The sequence below is a fragment of the Leuciscus leuciscus genome (genome assembly GCF_965113295.1).
Source record: "Leuciscus leuciscus genome assembly, chromosome: 18".
Taxonomy (NCBI): Eukaryota; Metazoa; Chordata; class Actinopteri; order Cypriniformes; family Leuciscidae; genus Leuciscus; species Leuciscus leuciscus.
The window spans coordinates 3,458,636-3,478,227 of NC_138742.1; the positions used below are offsets into that span (position 1 = coordinate 3,458,636).

The 19,592-nt window shown below is 41.3% G+C and overlaps 2 protein-coding genes across 7 annotated transcripts in view; both read left to right on the top strand.

Moving 5' to 3' along the window:
• LOC309480260 (uncharacterized protein) overlaps positions 1-19,592 on the top strand; it is a 104,817-nt gene that overhangs the window by 65,906 nt on the left and 19,319 nt on the right. The gene's annotated exons all lie outside the window — the stretch shown is intronic.
• The window catches only part of LOC309480902 (E3 ubiquitin-protein ligase TRIM39-like), a 76,364-nt gene that overhangs the window by 37,453 nt on the left and 19,319 nt on the right, over positions 1-19,592 (top strand). For 2 of the 6 annotated variants that reach the window (XM_082145614.1, XM_082145616.1), the window contains exons 2-5: positions 11,480-12,036; positions 13,332-13,427; positions 13,727-13,960; positions 15,751-15,904. In XM_082145614.1, coding sequence (XP_082001740.1) covers positions 11,482-12,036; positions 13,332-13,427; positions 13,727-13,960; positions 15,751-15,904 — 1,039 coding nt within the window. In that variant the 5' untranslated portion in view covers positions 11,480-11,481. Of the gene's footprint in view, positions 1-5,514; positions 5,614-7,647; positions 8,200-10,284; positions 10,413-11,479; positions 12,037-13,331; positions 13,428-13,726; positions 13,961-15,750; positions 15,905-19,592 lie in introns of those variants that run through there. The other 4 variants (XM_082145615.1, XM_082145617.1, XM_082145613.1 and 1 more) reach the window with 4 other exon arrangements.

The window sequence follows — 19,592 nt, forward strand, 5'->3', positions numbered from 1 at the left end:
TCGTTTCTATCAAGCTGCAATTGTGTAAACTGTGATACATAAATGTCATAAACTGAGAATATAAACTTGATATTCTAAAACTTTTACACACTATTACAATCTCAGCAGAACTGTTCCATATTCATGATTATGGGTGGAACTATTAGTCCAGTCATTTTATGAAAAAAGGTAGGACAAATTGCAACAGAAGCAAACTCAACTGATTTTGCATCCTCAATATGTCCTGAGTAAAAAAATTATAATAAAATAAAATAAAAAAAAAGCCCAGAAGAATCCCATTAGGGGAAAGTTTAGAAAAAGACCCTATCCATACGCCTATTCATTCTTTTTTCTCACGTGAATAAGATAAAAAATGTAACCTTTAGATATCACCATGAAAATTACTGAGTTGATTACTTACATCAAGACAAACATAAAATGTATTACAAGTTTTTTTTACATTGTTTGTTAACATGGGCAAACGGTGCATAATCTAATTACGTATGTGCTAATTTGCATAAATACCAAAACAGATCTAAACATTGGGTATAGCCATTAGCCAGGTGAAAATGTCTTGCTGAATCTTGTTGACATATAACAGTAAAATACTTAATTTTAAGGTCTGAATGGAACCCATTTAGGCTACCCATGAGCATTAATACATAGGGGGCAGGAAGAATTACTTTACACCAGCCTTTATTAATTATTATTGCAGAGGTTACTGGAAGCTGTTTCATGCGAGGGGGGCTGAGGGCTGGGTTGGAAAATATGTGACGTCATTATGTTGTGGCTGACGACAAGACATGAAATTTCTCTGTACTGTATAGGCCTACCTGTTGTAGCCATTAAAGAAAACATTTTTAGTTTCATATTTAATTTTGTCTTTAAACGATACAGCGGCGGTTTCTTCATTAGGGCGATCGGGCGACGCACCACCAAAGTGTGAAAGGGACTTTTTCAATCACAATCTCATTCAACCACAGAGTTACGTTAGCAGTTACTCACTGTTGTTCTGCCTCTGGATATAGTCCAATCAGCGCCAAGTCACGTTCTGTGGAGTACCGCCTCTTTTTGGGCGATTTCACTATGGCTGAAAATCGCCCAGAGTGTTCCCATAGACTTACATTCAAAGATTTTTTTTTCGAACTGCAGGCACTGCAATGCATTCTCTATGGGTTCCAGAACGTGCTTTCGTCATCATACGTAAACTTCACTTGTGCAGCGATTGCTGGAGACAAATATACCTCTAATAATATTTAGCCATAAGCTGAAGTGACATCCAATAATTTCCTCAGTGCATAACTTACATTTCACGGACATATTCTCCATCTGTAAATGTTAGAAAGTCAATATTTCTAGTTTGCTGTCATGAGGGGGCGAGCTTTCTGGATAGACTGCAGATAGACAGCAAGGTTACACTAAGTTTGTTTTTATAACCTTCAATATGAACATTGTTTGTAGGACAATATTGATCAGGATATTAAATAAAAAAATTAAAAAATTAAATACAGTTTAAAAAAAAAATTCAAATAGAAAAATAATAATTAAATACTCAGATTATACCATACATCGCCATTTAGCCCAAAAAATTCAGATTTATTTGGCAATTGGCTATTTCCCAACCCTACTGGCTGAAGTTTTAGCTAAACTTTAGGCTAATGATAGCTACATTATTATCACTGTTAAATTGTTATTTAACAATTAGCCTACATTCAGTCCTGGATTAATAATTCAGTTTGTTGCGCCCCCCCCCAAATTTTTTTAGCACCAACCGCCACTGAAATGATAGGGTATATCGCAGCCACCTCACTTGGCAGGAGTTACGTCTTGCTCCTTATGTGGGTGGCTAGCATAGAAGTCGCTCCCCTCAGACGTCTTCAACTGAGGGCAGAGCTGCATGGTTCAGACCTGTTGGCTTCACTGAGTTTTCAAGTGGGCACCCCACTTCACCGGTGTTTCATCAACTAGCCCACGACACCTCAATGGGGCTTGACAGCAGAACCAGTATCCTTGAACTGCTCCCTCGGTCATTCAGGACTTCACCACTCAGCTCTGACCCCCGCCCTCTCTGCCAGCCTGGTTTAGCCACCGCTCGCTCCTCTTCAACCACAGCCATCTGGATGCTGCCTCTGCCTGCTTTGATATATTGTTCACCAGGTTCTTGCGGGTTGCCCCTCTAACCCCAAGAGTCCCCAGTGCTCTCCAAAGTGACTGTCCCGGGAACTCCCTGCAACCCACCTCCACCGGTAGATTCCAGGCTCTCCAACCCCTCTGCTGGCTCTCAGCGATGAGGGACTGATACTTCCCTAGCTTGCGTTTATGTGCCTCCTCGATCCTTTCCTCCCAGGGTACTGTCAGCTCTATTAGGGCCATCTGCCTTGTTGCCTGGGACCAGAGCACGATATCTGGTCGGAGGCTGGTTACGGCAATCTCCTCTGGAAACTTGAGTTGCCTTCCGAGGTCAACTCTCATCTCCCACTCCTCTGCCGTACCTAGGATCCCTAAACATCTGTCCTCCATGCCTGCCTTCTCCCCAGGCCTGAGGAAGCCAATGAAGCGGGGGCCTTTGTCTTGGGCCTTGGTTCTTTTCCGCTTCCTCTCCTTCTCCAATCCATCGGCCAGTTGTGCCAGCACCTGATCATGGCGCCACCTAAACCTGCCTTCAGTCAGGCTTGCCCGACAGGATGACAGAATGTGCTCCAAGTTTGCCGGTCTCTTGCACAGCGCACAGGAGGGATCCTCTGTCAGTCTCCATCTTTGGAGGTTTGTTGGTGTTGGCAGTACATCGTACACGGAGCTAAGGAGGAACTTTATCCGATGCCCCTCCATATTCCAGATGTCCTTCCAACTGAGGGATCTTCCTCAGACACTTTCCCACCGGGTCCAGCTGCCTTGCTGTTTCATGGCTACTGCCCTGGCTTGTCTGCTTTCTTCCTCCACAGCCCGAATCTCCTTCTGCACCATCCCTTACCGGTCCTTTGCCCTTGCCCCCTTCCAGCTTGCTCGGGTGATGACTCCCAGGCCCAGCCTCCACTGGGTCACCGTGCCCATGATGTCTGCATGTTGTAAGCGCTCCTCCGCATCCCTCAGAGCTCCGCTGACCTTCCACTTCCGTCCCGTCTTCACTTAAATATTATAGGCTAATGTTATTTTTTTATTTAATCAATGTTGATTATGAAAGTGAGCATGCAGCATGAGAAAGATAATGATACATCATGAGATGCGCAATATGTCTGGAGACATGAAGTGGGTAGGCATGATTTTGAACACTTCATTAAGTTTTGTTTTGTAGAAAGACTTTTGTTTTGTATATATTGTATCTTAATTTTGATCAATGTTTTATCAACCAATTGCCTGTTTTTAATAAATAAGAAGCAAATATATAGCAGACAATGTAATAAGGCGCCGGCACGATCACTTGCATTGCACGTGAACTGGAGGGCGCCGAAACTTAGCTTGTACCTCACAGATTTGAGAAATATAGGCTATCTATTATAGAAAGCTTGAAATTTCTACTTTTAAACAAACTATTCAAAACGAAAAGAAACAGGCTACTCTCTGATTATGAAATGTGCATATTTCTCTCTGGTGTTAATGGCGAATCCGCATCGCCAACTTCATCTTTGCAGCGACACAGAAAACACCAGTTTATTAATAAACAATTCAATGTCTCCTTGCTATTTTTGATACATTCATACTTTTGCCAGTTCTTTGTGGCAAGCTTTATGTGTGCGGTCGTGCGCCTGAGTGCGGCTATATTATGTAAACGCTCATTATCCTGTATATAGCCTATTTAAGTTACTAAATTAATATAAAGGGGCGATTTGTCCACTGATGGCTAAAATTAACAACTACTAGTCGACTAGAAAAAAAAACTTTAGTCGGAGGCAGCCCTTTTTCCACATATTTTCGAACCAGCAGGCCATTCTGGGTTGAGCGAGCGACCCTGAGCGGAATGAGCGAGGGAGCGGAATATTCAGAAATGCGCTCTCAGCTCACAAGCTCTGATCAGAACAAAGCATGACAAATTCAAACTTTATTTCATTTTCTCCATAGCTTGAACACTCACTACATTAGGCATAATAGCGTTAGTTAACGCTGTCCATTTATTTATTTTTATTTCACGTTTTTAAAGGGATAGTTCACTTTGAAATAAAATTTTGGTATGTTTTAGCTTACCTCAAGGGCATCCAAGATGTAGGTGTCTTTTTTTCCGCAGTAGTTTCAATTTTGATATTTTTAGGTCAAACCGTTCTTGTCTGTCAGTCATATAATGCAGGTCGATGGTCACCACCTCAAAGAGCATGCACAGAGTCCAAATTAAAACAATTCCCCGTCGTCCAAATTAAACAATTCCCCATCGTAAGTACACATTGATGGCCTAAGACACGAAACGAGCGGTTTGTGTGAGAAAACGAACAGTATTTATATAGTTTTTACCTCTTGTACACAGCCACGTCCAAGTGATCTGAGAGCGCGGGCGGGTATAGATATATACAATAGAAGTCGCCTTGGCTACGGCAGTTCATTGGAACGAAACCGTAGCCAAGGCGACATCTAGTGTATATATCTATACCCGCCCGCGCTCTCAGATCACTTGGACGTGGCTGTGTACAAGAGGTAAAAACGATATAAATACTGTTCGTAGGTTTGTTCGTAGGTTCGTAGGTTTGACCTAAAAATATCAAAATTGAAACTACTGCGGAAAAAAAGACACCTACATCTTGGATGCCCTTGAGGTAAGCTAAAACATACCAAAATTTAATTTCAAAGTGAACTATCCCTTTAAGTACAATATTATGTTAGTCCACAGCCCCCCACCAGGGGGTGCTGATGCTATGAGGAGGGGGGCTGCAGCACCCGCAGCACCCCCCTTCCCGCGCTACTGGATGTTCCCAATAAATTGTAGTTGATCACCAGGTATGTTTTATTAATGTAGGTTGAATAATCCATGTAGGAGAAACAAAAGGAAATCTTTCTTACCTGAGTGACAGCTTAGTGACAGTTGATTGACAGTTGAGTGGACCTTGAATGAATGACTGAATCTCTGCCCCTTATGGTGACATTTGTTTGCCTCTATAGTTTTTTACTGTAAGATGTCAACAAAATTCAACAAGACATTTTCAACTGGCTATTTCCAATGTTTAGATATGTTGTGTTATTTATGCAAGTGAGCGCATACATTATTATGCACCGTTTGCTCATGTTACAAACCCCCCCCCCCCCCCCCCCCCCCCACAAAAAATAACCTTGTAATACATTTTTTGTTTGTCTTAATGTAAGTAATCAACTCAGTCATTTTCATGGTGATATCTAAAGGGTAACATTTTTATTGTATGAACAGGGTATATTTGGGTCTTTTTCAAAACTTTCCCCTAATGGGTTTCTTCTGGGCTTTTTCTTCCTTACTCAGGACATATTGAGGATACAAAATCAGTTGAGTTTGCTTCTGTTGCAATTTGTCCTAGGTGGAGCCCCATTTTGGCTTAAAATGACTGGACTATATAGCATCGCTGCAAGTGTGTAAAGACTTATGAGAAAGTGAATCTAAACATATGAACAGGAAGCTTCAGCAAACAGCATTTCATTTCAGAAACTCTGAAATCAACGACCAGATCTGATATTCACTCACAGGTAAGTGATAGAAATGTAAGAGCTAGTTCAGTAGATTCATCAGATTGTTGGTAAAAGTACTGTATGTCTTTTTTTTTTTTTTTTTTGTAAATCAGAGTTTGATTATTTGTGGCCATGTCACACTTTAGAGACTTTAGAAACAGGAAGTACTTGAATTGGCGGCAGAATGAACAAATAAAAAATCAGAATGATGACTTCTCTAGTAAAAGTCACGTCTATTAACCCTCTACAGCACAGCGTTGAAAGTTTTCTTAAGCTCTATGTTCAGTACTATATGTTTCTATAAAAGATTGCAACCAATTAGAATGGTAAATTCTTTTATCAAAGAGCAGTGTAATAAGGTGTGGGAGTCAAGCAGCATTTGAAAGCGGGGATTTAAGAAGATTTGAACTTAAAAGTACTTAAAAGTAAGTTTATTTGCTTTAGTAATCTTATTTAAAATGACATGAACTGTACATAAAAACATGTGTGTGTGTGAATGAAGGTGTAGAGAAGGTTTTATTAAGTTTTTTTATTGATTTTGCCTGTTCAGTTCATTTAGTTTTTCCTTTTGTTGCCTCAGTGCAAAGTTGTGTGTTAAGGGGTACTTTTCAAGGATGTCTTTGCTAACAATGTGTTTGGACGCTATCACATATTATCACGTAGTAGTGCACAATATAAGCTCTAAATATAGTTAGCAGATTTCTTGACATTTTTTTAAAAGATTTGTGATTTTGTATTGCTCTCTGGCCATTTTCTTACAATATGTCAATTAATCATTAGGCAACGAAAAAATATTTTATCAATAAAATGTTCCTAAATGAACCAAGAAATGATGTGGAACACATTTTTATCATGTACCATCAAAATGTGTGCAGTAGAGGGTTGAACAAAACTGACATGTAGTATTTTGTTTATTTAGTGGGTTATTTGTTTGAAAAATACACTTTCACCCCTTTCTGTGTTGTCTTTTATTTATATAAACATACCTTTTCATGATTGTATAATATGGTGTTGTAAAAACCAGTTACATTTGCTGTACTATGGCTCCCAGTGACACATTTAGTTTCTGTATTTAGATTATTCTTCTGCAGCCTAATAGATCTAACTACAGCACATGGTCTCAGACTGGCAGTTAGAGGCGGAGCTTATAGGCTCAGTGAGGTTAGAGTTAGAGGTGGAGGAACTTCCTGTCAGGAACCGCTGTCTCACAAGATGACTGCATGTCATCTTCTCCTCTTATTGTTACTTGCACTTCATGCCACATGTTTAGCATAGCCTTCACCGTCAGCACAGGATTTACATGTGATAAATGCAGGGAGATAGTCAAGCTGACGGGGAAGATTTCAGAACTAGAGACACGCATCCAAGCTTTAATCGAGGTTAATTGTAAGAGCATAAGGGCTTTAGATACTGCTTTGGATGTGACTAGCTTATTGAACTCTTTACATTGTTCGGTTCCGGCTGAAGTAGAGCCCGTGCAGCAGGGCAACTGGGTGACGGTGAGACGCTGTAGTCGTGGGACAAAACGATTACAACTTCAAATAGATTCTCCCCTCTCAGTGAAACACCCACTGAGAATCCTGTTGATTGTGTCCTAGTTATTGGTGATTCTATTACACGGAACGTGAAAATAGAGGCACCATCCACCATAGTCACATGTTTGCCGGGAGCCAGAGCGCCTAACATCAAAGCAAATTGAAAAGTGCTGGCTAATGCTAATCGTAAATTGGTATGAAACACATCCATATAGTTTTTAATCCAAATTCGATCATATTTACGTTCATTTGCACTTTATTAATCACCTGTCCAGTAACGGCGCTACCAGGTGGCCAGCTCCTTGTGCTCTGCTTGACAATAGTAAGGTAAAGGCCAAATCTTGTTCTCAAAAGTCGCCCATTTGTAACCTCATGTATACAGGCCCCCATTAGACGCCCCAAAAGGTCCTCAAAAAGAAATGTACGGCTCCTTCCCTCCGGGGCAGACCTGACCTGTTAAAAAGAGATGGTATTCATCCCTCCTGTGATGGTGCAGCTCTTCTCTCTAGTAATTTGGCACATAGTCTTAGAGCTCAAACATGAATTGGGGATCAGGTCAGGAAGCAGACAGACTGGCTAATCTGACCGTCTGCTAGCTGTCTCACATCACCAAGGTCAGATAAATCCCATCACATAGAGCCTCTTTCACCTAGATATCATCATATAGAGACTGTGTCTGTTCAAAGTTGATGCCGTTGAAATTCTGCAGCAGAGCGAAGACATCTCAGATCATTATCTAGTCTTGTGTGAACTTCATTTAGCCAAGGCTGCAAAGCCGACTCCATGTTACAAATATGTTAGACCTATCACTTCTGCCACTAAAGATTGCTTTATTAATAATCTTCCTGATCAGTTTCATCACCTCAGCATCCCAGATAGCTTAGAAGAACTCGATATTGCGACAGAAACTTTTAACTCTCTCTTTTCCAGCACTTTAGACACAGTTGCTCCGATGTGCTTAAAGAAGATTAAAGAAAATAGTCCAACGCCGTGGTACAACGAGCACACTCGGGCCCTTAAGAGAGCAGCCAGAAAAATGGAGCGCAACTGGAAGAAAACAAAACTAGAGGTATTTTGCATTTCATGGAAAGAGAGCTCGATTGCATACAGAGAGGCCTTAAAAGCTGCTAGATCTGCTTATTTTTCAACCCTATTAGAAGAAAATAAACAAAACCCTAGGTATTTATTCGAAACAGTGGCTAAACTAATGAAAAATAAAGCTTCAAGCCCAGAAGTTTCCAAGCAGCATCACATCAGGCAGTGCACTGTAGTCTCCATAAGGAAAAATTCAATTCATTCATTGCTATAGAAGAGGAAGAATTCACTAAACTCGTTAAATCATCTAAATCGACAACATGTATGTTAGACCCTATACCGACTAAGCTACTGAAAGAGATGCTTCCAGAGGTCATAGATCCTCTTCTTAATATCATTAATTCATATTTGTCATTAGAATACATACCAAAAACGTTTAAGCTGGCTATGATTAAACCGCTTGTTAAAAAAACGCAACTTGATCGTACAGAAGTAGTCAATTACAGGCCGATCTCAAATCTACCTTTTCGGTCAAAGATACTAGAAAAGGCGGTATCCTCACAACTATGTTCCTTTTTAGAAATGATATCTGTGAGAATTTCCAGTCAGGATTTAGACCGTACCATAGTACTGAGACAGCTCTCATCAGAGTCACAAATGATTTGCTCTTATCATCCAATCGTGGTTGTATTGCATTAGCATGGTTTAAATCATACTTATCTGACCGTTATCAGTTTGTAGCAGTAAATGAAGAGATGTCTCATCGATCACAGTATGGCGTACCACAAGGCTCAGTACTAGGACCGTTGCTTTTCACTCTGTACATGCCCTTGGGAGATTTCATTAGGAAGCATGGCATTAGTTTTCACTGTTATACTGATGATACTCAGCTCTATATTTCTTCATGCCCTGACGAAACTTACCAATTCACAAAATTAACGGAATGCATAGCTGATCTAAAAAATTGGATGACTAGTAATTTCCTACTACTTAATTCTGAAAAATCAGAGATTCTAATTATTGGACAAAAAACTTCCTCACGTAATAACCTAGAATACTGTCTAACACTGCTCTGTCAAGTCTTCGTCGTCGGTTAGGAACCTGGGTGTGCTCTTGGATACCAATCTTTCATTTGAAAGTCACCTGTCTAGTATCTGTAAAACCGCATTTTTCCATCTTAAAAATATATCTAAAAGACGTCATATGCTCTCATTGACAAATGCGGAACAATTAGTTAATGTGTTCATGACATCAAGGCTAGATTATTGTAATGCTCTTATGGGTGGTTGCCCTGCACGCTTAATAAACAAATTACAGCTTGTCAAAAATGCAGCAGCTCGAGTTCTTACTAGAACCAGGAAGTATGACCATATTAGTCCGGTTCTGTCAACACTGCATTGGCTCCCTATTAAACATCGTATAAATTCTAAAATATTGCTGATTACTTATGTGGCAGGATAAGTGATGTTGCCCTCCTATTGGCTCTGGTTAAGTGTGGCTTCCCTTCCTGGCATTTTCGTTTCCGTTCTCGTTTCTTCAGAGGTATGTGGCTATGTAAGGATGTGAATAGCTCTAGTAATATGTTTTTTTTGTAGTTTAGTTAGAGTGGGTCTGGTGGTGCTAGCATTATGGCAAGTTTGTGGCAGAGTTCACTCAGGTATGTTGATATTTGCACTAGATTGATTGCTTGCGTTTGGGGTAAATATGATGTCATGTTCAGCAGTAACAACACGCTACAGGTGTGTGAATGCTGGCCGGTAGACAAAGAGTAACCATACAGCTTTGTGTTTGGTGGTTGTTCTACCTAAATCGTAAGTACGTCTCCCTCGTTTACATTTGGGGTTAGGTGCATTTAGTTGACTTGTGCCTTTTTATTGAAGGTAAGCCCTCTCTAAGCTCTAAGCCCTAACTGAAGACGCTACATGTGACACCGCTATATGTGACGCCGCTGCTGTTTTGCTTCCCGGCAACATTTTCTTTGTTTTGCTTCCCGGCAACATTTTCTTTGTTTTGTTTGTTTAGCTTCTCACCAACATTTTATTAGTTTTATTTGTTTTGGTTGCTTTGCTTCCCGGCAACATTTTCTTTGTTAATTTGTGTCTCTTTCCTCTTTCTCCAGGAGCCAGTGAGGACTAGGTGTGGAGCAAGGAAGGCTAGCTGCTTCATTCGGTAGTGTGTGCTTCACTGTGTGCTGACGACACTTCTTTATGGTGTGGGCGCGTGGTGTTTGATCTGTTGTGATTTGAGGTGGGTTTGGACGACCTCCTGAGTTGCAGCCGGCAACCGACACACTCTGTCAGTTCAAAGCTAGACTAAAAACACATCTCTTTGACTTAGCATACACATAACACATTATAGACTTCTATAATTCAAAGTTAGGCTGCATAGTTTAGGTCAGCCCGAACCGGGAACACTTCCCATAAATCCTGATGTACTTGTTACATCATAAGAAGAATGGCGTCTACGCTAGTATTTGTCTCTCTGTTTATCTCGAGGTTAGCTGCAGTCTGCCGGATCCAGGGCGTATCCAGATCTGATGAAGGACCTGCGCCTGGATGCGACGACAACACGGTCCTGAAGTGTCAACTAGTCTCTCTCCTGTGAAGGCCTCCTTCCCTTCTCTTTACCTCTGTACAGATAAAGCGTTGTCGGGATGATTCCGGTTTGCGTGGCTACACGGAAGCGATAGAAATTCTGTATTAAAATGTTTAAGGCCAAGTAGTTTGTTGAGGGTTGGTTTGTAAGGGCAGGACTACACACCTGTGCACATATATATTCGAATGCTCATTCCTATAGACTGAACTCGTAATGTACATGTGCACGCCATCAGTGTTCTCACGGGTTCGCGTTTTTGAAGTTTGCGCAGAAAGAACTTAAAGAGTTTTCTGTTAAAACAGTGTTGTGTTAGTGGTCGCTAAGTTAATAACTAATGATCGCTGCGACGGAAGTGAATCAATCAAAACTAACTTTAGCTGGACAATAACTTTATTCTAGAGATGCTGTAAAGCCAAAACAATATCTGTTACTTTAATTTCCTATTATCAGTGTAAAGCCGCTTTGGAACAATCTACATTGTTAAAAGCGCTATATAAATGAAGATTACTTGACTTGACTTGACTCATATGTCAGTTTATGGCACGTATGGCTGCTTTGACTGCTTGACAGTGGTTCATAGTACAGATTTTAGTTATAATCCTTTTTAACAGACATTTTAGAACACAAACTAATTTACTCAGTGAACATTTCTTGTATTATGAAAGTTGCTCTCTTCAGCAGTGCAGATGATATATGGTCGTCATTACTTATCTTTTCAGTCATGGCATCCTCCAGTGGTCCAGCACTAAATGAGGAGCTCCAGTGCTCCATCTGTCTGGAAGTGTTCACTGATCCAGTCACCACTCCATGTGGACACAACTTCTGCAGAACCTGCCTGAGCAAGAGCTGGCCGAACTCACATACCTGCTTCTGTCCACTCTGTAAAGAAAAATTCAGCAGAAGACCTAAGCTCAAGATTAATACAACATTCAGAGAGGTTGTGCAACACTTTAAGGAGAAGCTCAATCTAGGGGAAACTGAGTTGTTCTGTGACATCTGTGGTGAAAGAAAGCAGAAAGCAGTGAAGACCTGCCTGACGTGTCAAAGCTCTTACTGTGAGACTCATCTGGAGCCTCATCGCAGAGTCCCACGTCTAAAGAAACACACACTGATCAACGCTGTGGAAAAACTGGAGGATTATATATGCCAGAAACACGAGAGACCTCTGGAGCTGTTCTGCAGAGATGATCAGATGTGTGTTTGTCTGTCCTGCACTGAAGGAGAACACAGGACTCACAACACTGTTCCTATAGAGGAGGAGAGTCGAGAGAAGAAGGCAAGAGTTACAAACAAAGCACTTTAAACACCCTATAAAATTCAGTTCCCTATCAGTCAGTCACGTTCGACGTTACATCGGACTGAACTGACGTATAGGGATCTCGCCTGAGAGCCCAATCACCATCGAGTGGTAACAGAACAAGCATATGCACATTGGCGAAAGAGATTTGCATCGCAAGCCACTTCCAGCTTCCAGTTATATAAGGCAGCGTGCAAACTCACACATTAAGCTTTTGCTTCAGAACAGAGCAGATGTTGTTTCACTCTGCTCTTCAATCATCGTTCAGTGAGTGAGTTGTTCCTTTGTTGGTGTGACTCTCCTGCCGGGTGAATCCCAGCATATCATTCGGGGCTCCAGCAGAGGACCGGATGTCGAGTGGAATCCTCCAACCATGTCCCACGGCTGGGTGACTGGGAACGTCAAACGTGACTGATTGATGTTACCTAGTCACCTGTACACAACGCCTGTACCTCCGCTGAAACGGCCGGGACCCCGTCTCAGCCCCTCAGCAGAAAACGTAATGTCAGAGTTTTACCCAGAAGCGGGGAGTGGCTTGCAATGCAAATCTCACATTGGCGTGTTCTGTTACCACTCAAATGCAAGATCGCAATACATCAGTTCAGTCAACCGTAACGTCTCCGTTCCTTCCTTCAGGGAATGAGGGTTACATTAGTAACCTAGACATTGTGATGGATTTTAATTAATCAACTTTAATTAATCAACTAACATTTGTTTTTCTTGCAGGAATGACATTCATATGCTTTTAAATGTTTCCAAACTCTTTGGGGAAAACTTGTGACTTTGAGTGTGTATGTGTGTGTGTATAAATAACAGAAAGGGGAAGTGAAACTAGACATATTACTAGTTCTCAAACCTTGTGATAAGTAATCATAAAAACAGAGTTTGCTTGTGCCAGTGACAGAGGAAAAATGTTGGGGCTTTTGAACCAATTGAACCAATCATATTGAAGGTGACAAGGTAGTCTTATTTGTTTTCTCGATTCTATAAAAACGGTTGTATTAGGTTTAGTTAGGTTTAGGGAAAAATCGACCACAACATTTTCTTTCCTGTGACTTGACATGTTGAAGAACCTTTCATTACATCTGATAAAAGCTGATTTTGTCACTCTCAAAACAGTCAGACATGGACTAAAAGATTCAAACTATAATTTTGAATTCATTTGATCTTTAAATGGTTTTAAAAAAATAAGACAGTCAGAAGATGGAAAGCTATATTCAGTGATAATATAGTGTTTTTCTGTGTCTATATTCTGTGTTTTTCTCTGTATGTAGAATCAGCTGGTTCAGACACAGACAGACGTTCATCAGATGATCCAGGACAGAATGAAGAAGATTCAAGAGATTAAACACTCAGTAGAGCTGAGAAAGGTTTGTGCTTCGATCAACCCGAGTTCATATCCTCACTCATGGTTGTTTCCGATCCTCCTCTCCCATTTTACTTTCTGTTCATTCTCTAACTATCCTAGCAAACAAATACATTTAAAAAAAATTATATGCATCATAATAGTTAAATCTATTTAATAAAAGCGTTGAATTAAATTGTGAGGTCTGCCATCATCAAGTAACCCTCATGTTGCTCCAAACACACAATTTTGGGGTGAACTATCCCTGTAAATAATATATGAATACGGAATAGATTAACAATTAAAACTGTTCTCATTCATCAGAGAAACACAGAGGAAGAGAGATCCTCCAGTGTTGAGATCTTCACTGATCTGATCCGCTCCATTGAGAGATGTCAGTCTAAGCAGCTGAAGATGATGGAGGAACAGCAGAAAGCAGCAGAGAAACAGGCTGAAGATCTCATTAAAGAGCTGCATCAGGAAATCACTGAGCTGAAGAGGAGAAACACTGAGCTGGAGCAGCTCTCACACACTAAAGATAATCTCCATCTCATACAGGTCTGTCAACAATATTACAGGACAAACTGTCTGTTCTTTAAGGTTCACCCAATTGACCCAATGATGGTGTCCAATGGTGTGGCTGAAGGTTTCCTGTGTGTTCTGTCTTTTCAGTATGCAAAGTGATTTAATTTCAATTACACTTTTATCTGACTCAATTTTATCTTGACCTTGAATTTAGGTTGGAATGCCAATGGATTATTGGTAATTTATATTTATCTAGATATTTTATTATTCTGTTTAACTCTTTACTTTAGATTGTACTTGTTCATTCGGATTCCAATGTTGCTCAGAGTCTCACACCGGATGTTAACGTGAATCTCACGGTCACAAACTCACCAGTCTGATCATTAGTCAGAGCAGAGGTTATGACTAATAATATTTAATAGGCCGCCCATTGCCATTATTTAAATAGTAATTCTGTTTGGTCCCTTACAGTCGCCTATATAACAACTTAGTTAAAGCACAAACAATAACCAGAGGTTATGGCTAATACTATGAAGTAATGTTGCTTGCTATTATTTAAATTGCATTTTTGTCTAGCCCCCTATAGTGAATGCAACTATATAACCACTTAACTAAAATCAAGCAGTTAGTCAGACATCTAGAATCTCGCCTGATGTGCTGCATGCTCAATCTAACCCGAGATCTAGTATGTACTCAACCCTGGACACAGATTAGCAGAAACATGGATACAACATAATCTAGTAGAGTCAATAGTTTCAAAGTAGGTCAGAATAAAATTAGATAGAACAATTTCTGATTTGTCAGGTAAATCTATAATGCCAATTACATAATTATTTTGAAGATAATCAATACAAAACATAAAATTCTCAGAAATAAAATATGCATACTTGACATCTGAAAGATACATAATGCTGAGTATATGGAAGACACTCAGCATTACGGGCTGATCTGACTACAGAATCACCCTGAGCCTTTTGCAACATTTTTTAAATACTCAGAACAAGACAAAACATCCTCCAAATGGAGGCACGAACTAACAATTGAAATTTGCATTAATCAAGATCCCAGACTTGGGTAGTTTAGACCTTATTGAGGACAGAAGGTAATTTGCATGAAATACACTGTTAAAGGGCTCTCCCTCCAGAGTAAGCAAATTATTTCTACTGTCTAACTTGTAGCTTTTAGTCTATTTCTCTGGACATTTGTACCAATCACACTGAGACATTTCAAATGAGACCAAACATGACTGTCAATTCACTTGCATTGACAGAACACTGTATTTTTCATGTAATCATTCTGATTGAACTGAGTGAAGGGAAGGGATAAATTGTGAAGGAAGGACAAGAGTGAAAGAAGCTTTCCCACATATTCGCTCTGTGGGGTGTGGAGACGGATGCCTGCATGTGTTTGTTTCTTGTGTTTGAGGATACGTTTACACAACACCGATATGCTGAAAATGGAGAAGTTTTTCCTTTGAGTTTTCTTCGACACCATATTCAAAACGATCCTCATTCACACGGGTCCGCGAAAACGACTAAAAACCCTATTTTCTGCTGCCAGGCCATTAGATGGCGATGAAACACTATAGACTGAACATAAGACAATGCTTAATTTGCATATTTAAATATTTCAGAAATGTTTTAATAGAGAAGATACAAGCAAATTCTTCCTGTAATCAATCAACTAGGGGAAGTACGGTGATATCATCCATATCCATACAGAGGTTTTGCCTCAACTGTGTTAGAAAGCTCCTGTGTAAAACAAATTGAACTGCTTTAATGATAATGATCATATTTAACAGTCTTCTCTCTCTCCTGCTGTAGATGAGCTCATCCCTGAACACTCGTCCCCACACCAAGAACTGGACTGAGATCAGGATTGACAGGATTGATGTGAATGTGAACTCTCTGAAAAGAGCTCTGACTAAACTGAAGAAAACTCTAGATGAGACACTGAATGAAAAACTCACTCAAACTGGTATGTGAATATTGTTAATGCAGCAGTATAATCATAAAATAAGAGGCAGAAATGCGAGTGCAGCTCAGCAACTGTATTGACAACAGAACAGCCAGAGAACAACAAGGCAAAAGCAATCGACTGCCGATCGCATGATTCATTACATTCCGTAACATCCCCCTTTACAAATATGAACTTCCCTTCTAAAATAAGAAGTAATTAAGAACAAAATACTATATAAACTTTAGGCCACATAACATTTAAAGCCATTGCAATAAACTTCAAATTAGGCAGTAATGACCTGAAGTATCGCTGACTGTAGAGTCCTTGTTACCCTAACTGTTCTTTTCCTTTCCAAAAACTGCCACAGCAGCATTTCTAACCTATTACAAATCAAGCCTCTTGGGTGGCTTGGACAATCGGCCAGCCCTAGTGTAAGTGTGTCCATCTGATGATGAGGGTTTGACAGGGCCAAGTGAAGCCTGTAGCATGGGCTTCGCAGGAGGTGAGTCAGCGGATGGAAGGGCCTCTGCAACACTCCCTTCCAGCATAAGAGGCAATTCGGGTTCAGTACTGTCCAATGCATGTGTGGTGGTTGACTCTGCCGTTTTTAGGTGCACTCTGTTTCGTCTATATAGGGATCCACCCACATTCACAAGATAAGAGCGTGGTGCCACTTTCTGAAGGCGGGTGCCGACCCTCCATAGCGCAGGGTTTTCCCCTGGAAGGGGCTTCATGCGAATCCTCTCTCCTATGTTCAGCTCTGGTAGATCACAAGCTGACCTATCATAATATGATTTTGCCAACTGCTTTCGGTGGTGAAGCCGCTCCACAACCCCAGTTACAACACTTGGCTCCAGAAGCTTGTTTGTTACTGGAAGAGACGTTTTCAGTCTCCCCGACATTAACCTTTGTGCAGGGCTACTGTCCATGTATTCAGTAGGGGTGTTTTTCCAATGAAGGATTGCTTTCCAAGGGTCAGTTCTGTCGTGCATAGCTTTGTGCAGAAGGTTCTTAGCAATCTTGACGGCAGACTAAGCCTTTCCATTTGATTTAGGATGTCTTGGTGAAGAAGTGACATGCTCAAATTCCCAGCTTGAGGCAAAACGCTTAAACAGAGCACCAAACTGAGGGCCATTATCTGTGATCACTCTATCTAGCTGACCATGTCGAGCAAACTGAGCCTTGCAGCGCTTAATGACCGTCTCTGCAGATAGATCAGTAAGCAGTTCAATCTCCCAAAAATCTGAGAAATGATCCACAATTAGAAGATAGTCCTTTTGCCTTTTGACTAAACAAGTCCATGCTGACGATCTGCCATGGCCTGCCGGGGATGTCATGAGATAGCATGGTTTCCTTCTGTTAGTTGTGTGCAAATTCAATTCAAGTCGAGCAGTTATTCACAAAGTCTTTGATTTCTGCTTGCATACTAGGCCAATACAGTGTGTCACGGGCTTGATGATAACATGCGTCACCTCCTATATGGCTTAAATGTATACGCTTGAGCATCTCTGGAAGTAGTGACTTGGGCATAATAGCTTACTGTCCATGGTACAAAATACCATCTTGCACACTAATTTCATCTCGATAAGGCCAGAATTCTCAGATGATGTGTGTTGTTTTTTCTTTCTCATCAGGCCAGCCTGCAAGGACAGTGACCTTTAGGGTCTGTAGTGCATCATCCTTTTCAGTATGCTCCCTGATTGTCTTCAGCCGCTGGTCCGTCACATTCAAGTATTCTGCTTGGTTGATGAGTTGAACATCATCTTGCTCTTTCTGCAGATGGCATATGGCATGCCGCTGGTAAACTGATCCCTTGCCTGTACAGTCAGCAGCGACCCTGCTCAACATGTCACTGATTAACATTTTAGGCCCCGGCTTGTAAACAACCTTGAGACTGGAGTTTTGTAGTGTCATGAGCATGCTTTGAAGTCGCTTGGGTGCACTGAGAAGTGGTTTGCTGAATATAGTGATCAAGGGTTTGTGGTCAGTCTCTGCTGTGACCAACTCTCGTCCGTACAGGTAATGGTGAAATCTTTGGCATGCGAAAAGATACTGAGACACTCTTTCTCGATTTGAGCGTAATTTTTTTCTGTGGGAGTGAGGGCTCTTGAAGCAAAGGCGACAGGCTATCCTTCTTGCATAAGACAGCACCCAAGACCACTCTGGCTGGAGTCACTTTGTACTGTGATAGGCTTAGTAACATCATAATAGCGCAGCACAGGCATCGATGTGGCCATGGATTTAAGCTTGCGGACTGCATCGTCATGTTTGGGTAGCCAGTGCCAAGGTGTGTTTTTGTCGAGCAAGCGCCGAAGTGGCTCGCAAACAGTCGACAAGTGGGGCATGAATTTGGCTAAATAATTAGCAAAGCCGATGAGACGCTGCACACCTTTTGCATCTGTGGGGTTGGGCATGTCCATGATAGCCCTCACCTTCTCTTGGTCTGGCTTCAAGCCTGTGAATGAAAGGATATGACCATGGAACTTCACTTCAGTGACCTTGAATTGCAATATTTTTAAGCAGAGTCGTAGCTTGACCTCTCTGCAACGCTCCAACAGGGCCCGAAGCTTGAGATCATGATCACTTTCAGCTTGCTGGTCTGTGTCACCGCAGCCAACAACATGAATGTCATTAGCGATGGGCTCAATCCCCTTTAAACCTGTTAACAGTTCATGCTGTTTCCGCTGATACACCTCAGGTGCCACTGAGACACCAAATGGGAGCTTTAGCCACTGTTTCCTGTCCCATGGGGTCCAGAATGTGGTCATGAAGCTGCTCTCTTGGTCCAGCTTGCACTGTAAGAATGCATGTTTGGCATCAACCAAGGTGAAGATCCTTGCTTTAGGCAGTTTGTATAGCACATCCTCCAGAGTTGGCATTATATAATGAGAGCTTTTCAGAGCTTTGTTGAGGAACTTTGGGTCCAAGCAAATCCTCAGCTTGTCTGTTTTTTTATTTTTATGATCACCATGTTGCTGATCCAATCTGTTGGCTCTGTAACATCTGCAATATGACCCTCTGCCTGATACGCATCCAGTTGGGCTTTGACGGCTGCTTTCATAGCGATTGGAACATTCCGGGGGGCTCACTGTACCGGTGTAACACTGGTATCCAGCTCAAAGTGGACCTCACCAGGCAGAGATTCCACAGACAAGTTGAAAACATCACTGTATGTGTCAATTAACTGTTCCTTAGTCAGAGGTTTACACCGTTCATGTTCAATTTTGAGCACGTCATCTGGGATTGTAAACTGCATCAGACCTAGCTGTTCACAAGTAGATCCTGAGAGAAGTGGACTTTGATTTGTCTCTACTATCTCAAATGACAGTTGATATCTCTCTCCTTTGACCAAACATTCTGTTTCAAAAACACCCACGGAGTCCAGCGACTCGCCTGAGCACAGCCGTAATTTGACGTTACTGGGGTGGAGTGGTGTGTGCGGTGCCACCTTTACTTTATATCCTTGTAGCTCATCACATTGCATGTTGCCCCTGAATCTAACTGACAACGCAGTGACTTGCCATGTAATCGCAGGGAAACAAACCATTTCTTCCCTTTCATGTGCACCGTGCTAATGGACTCAACTGCGTAAAAATCCTCATCACTGTCCCCACCCGGCTCCTCCGTGGAATATTCCATGCAGTGAAGCTTCCCCTCTGTTGACCTGCTTTTGCTTTTAAGGCACACTTTAGCAAAGTGATTGTCA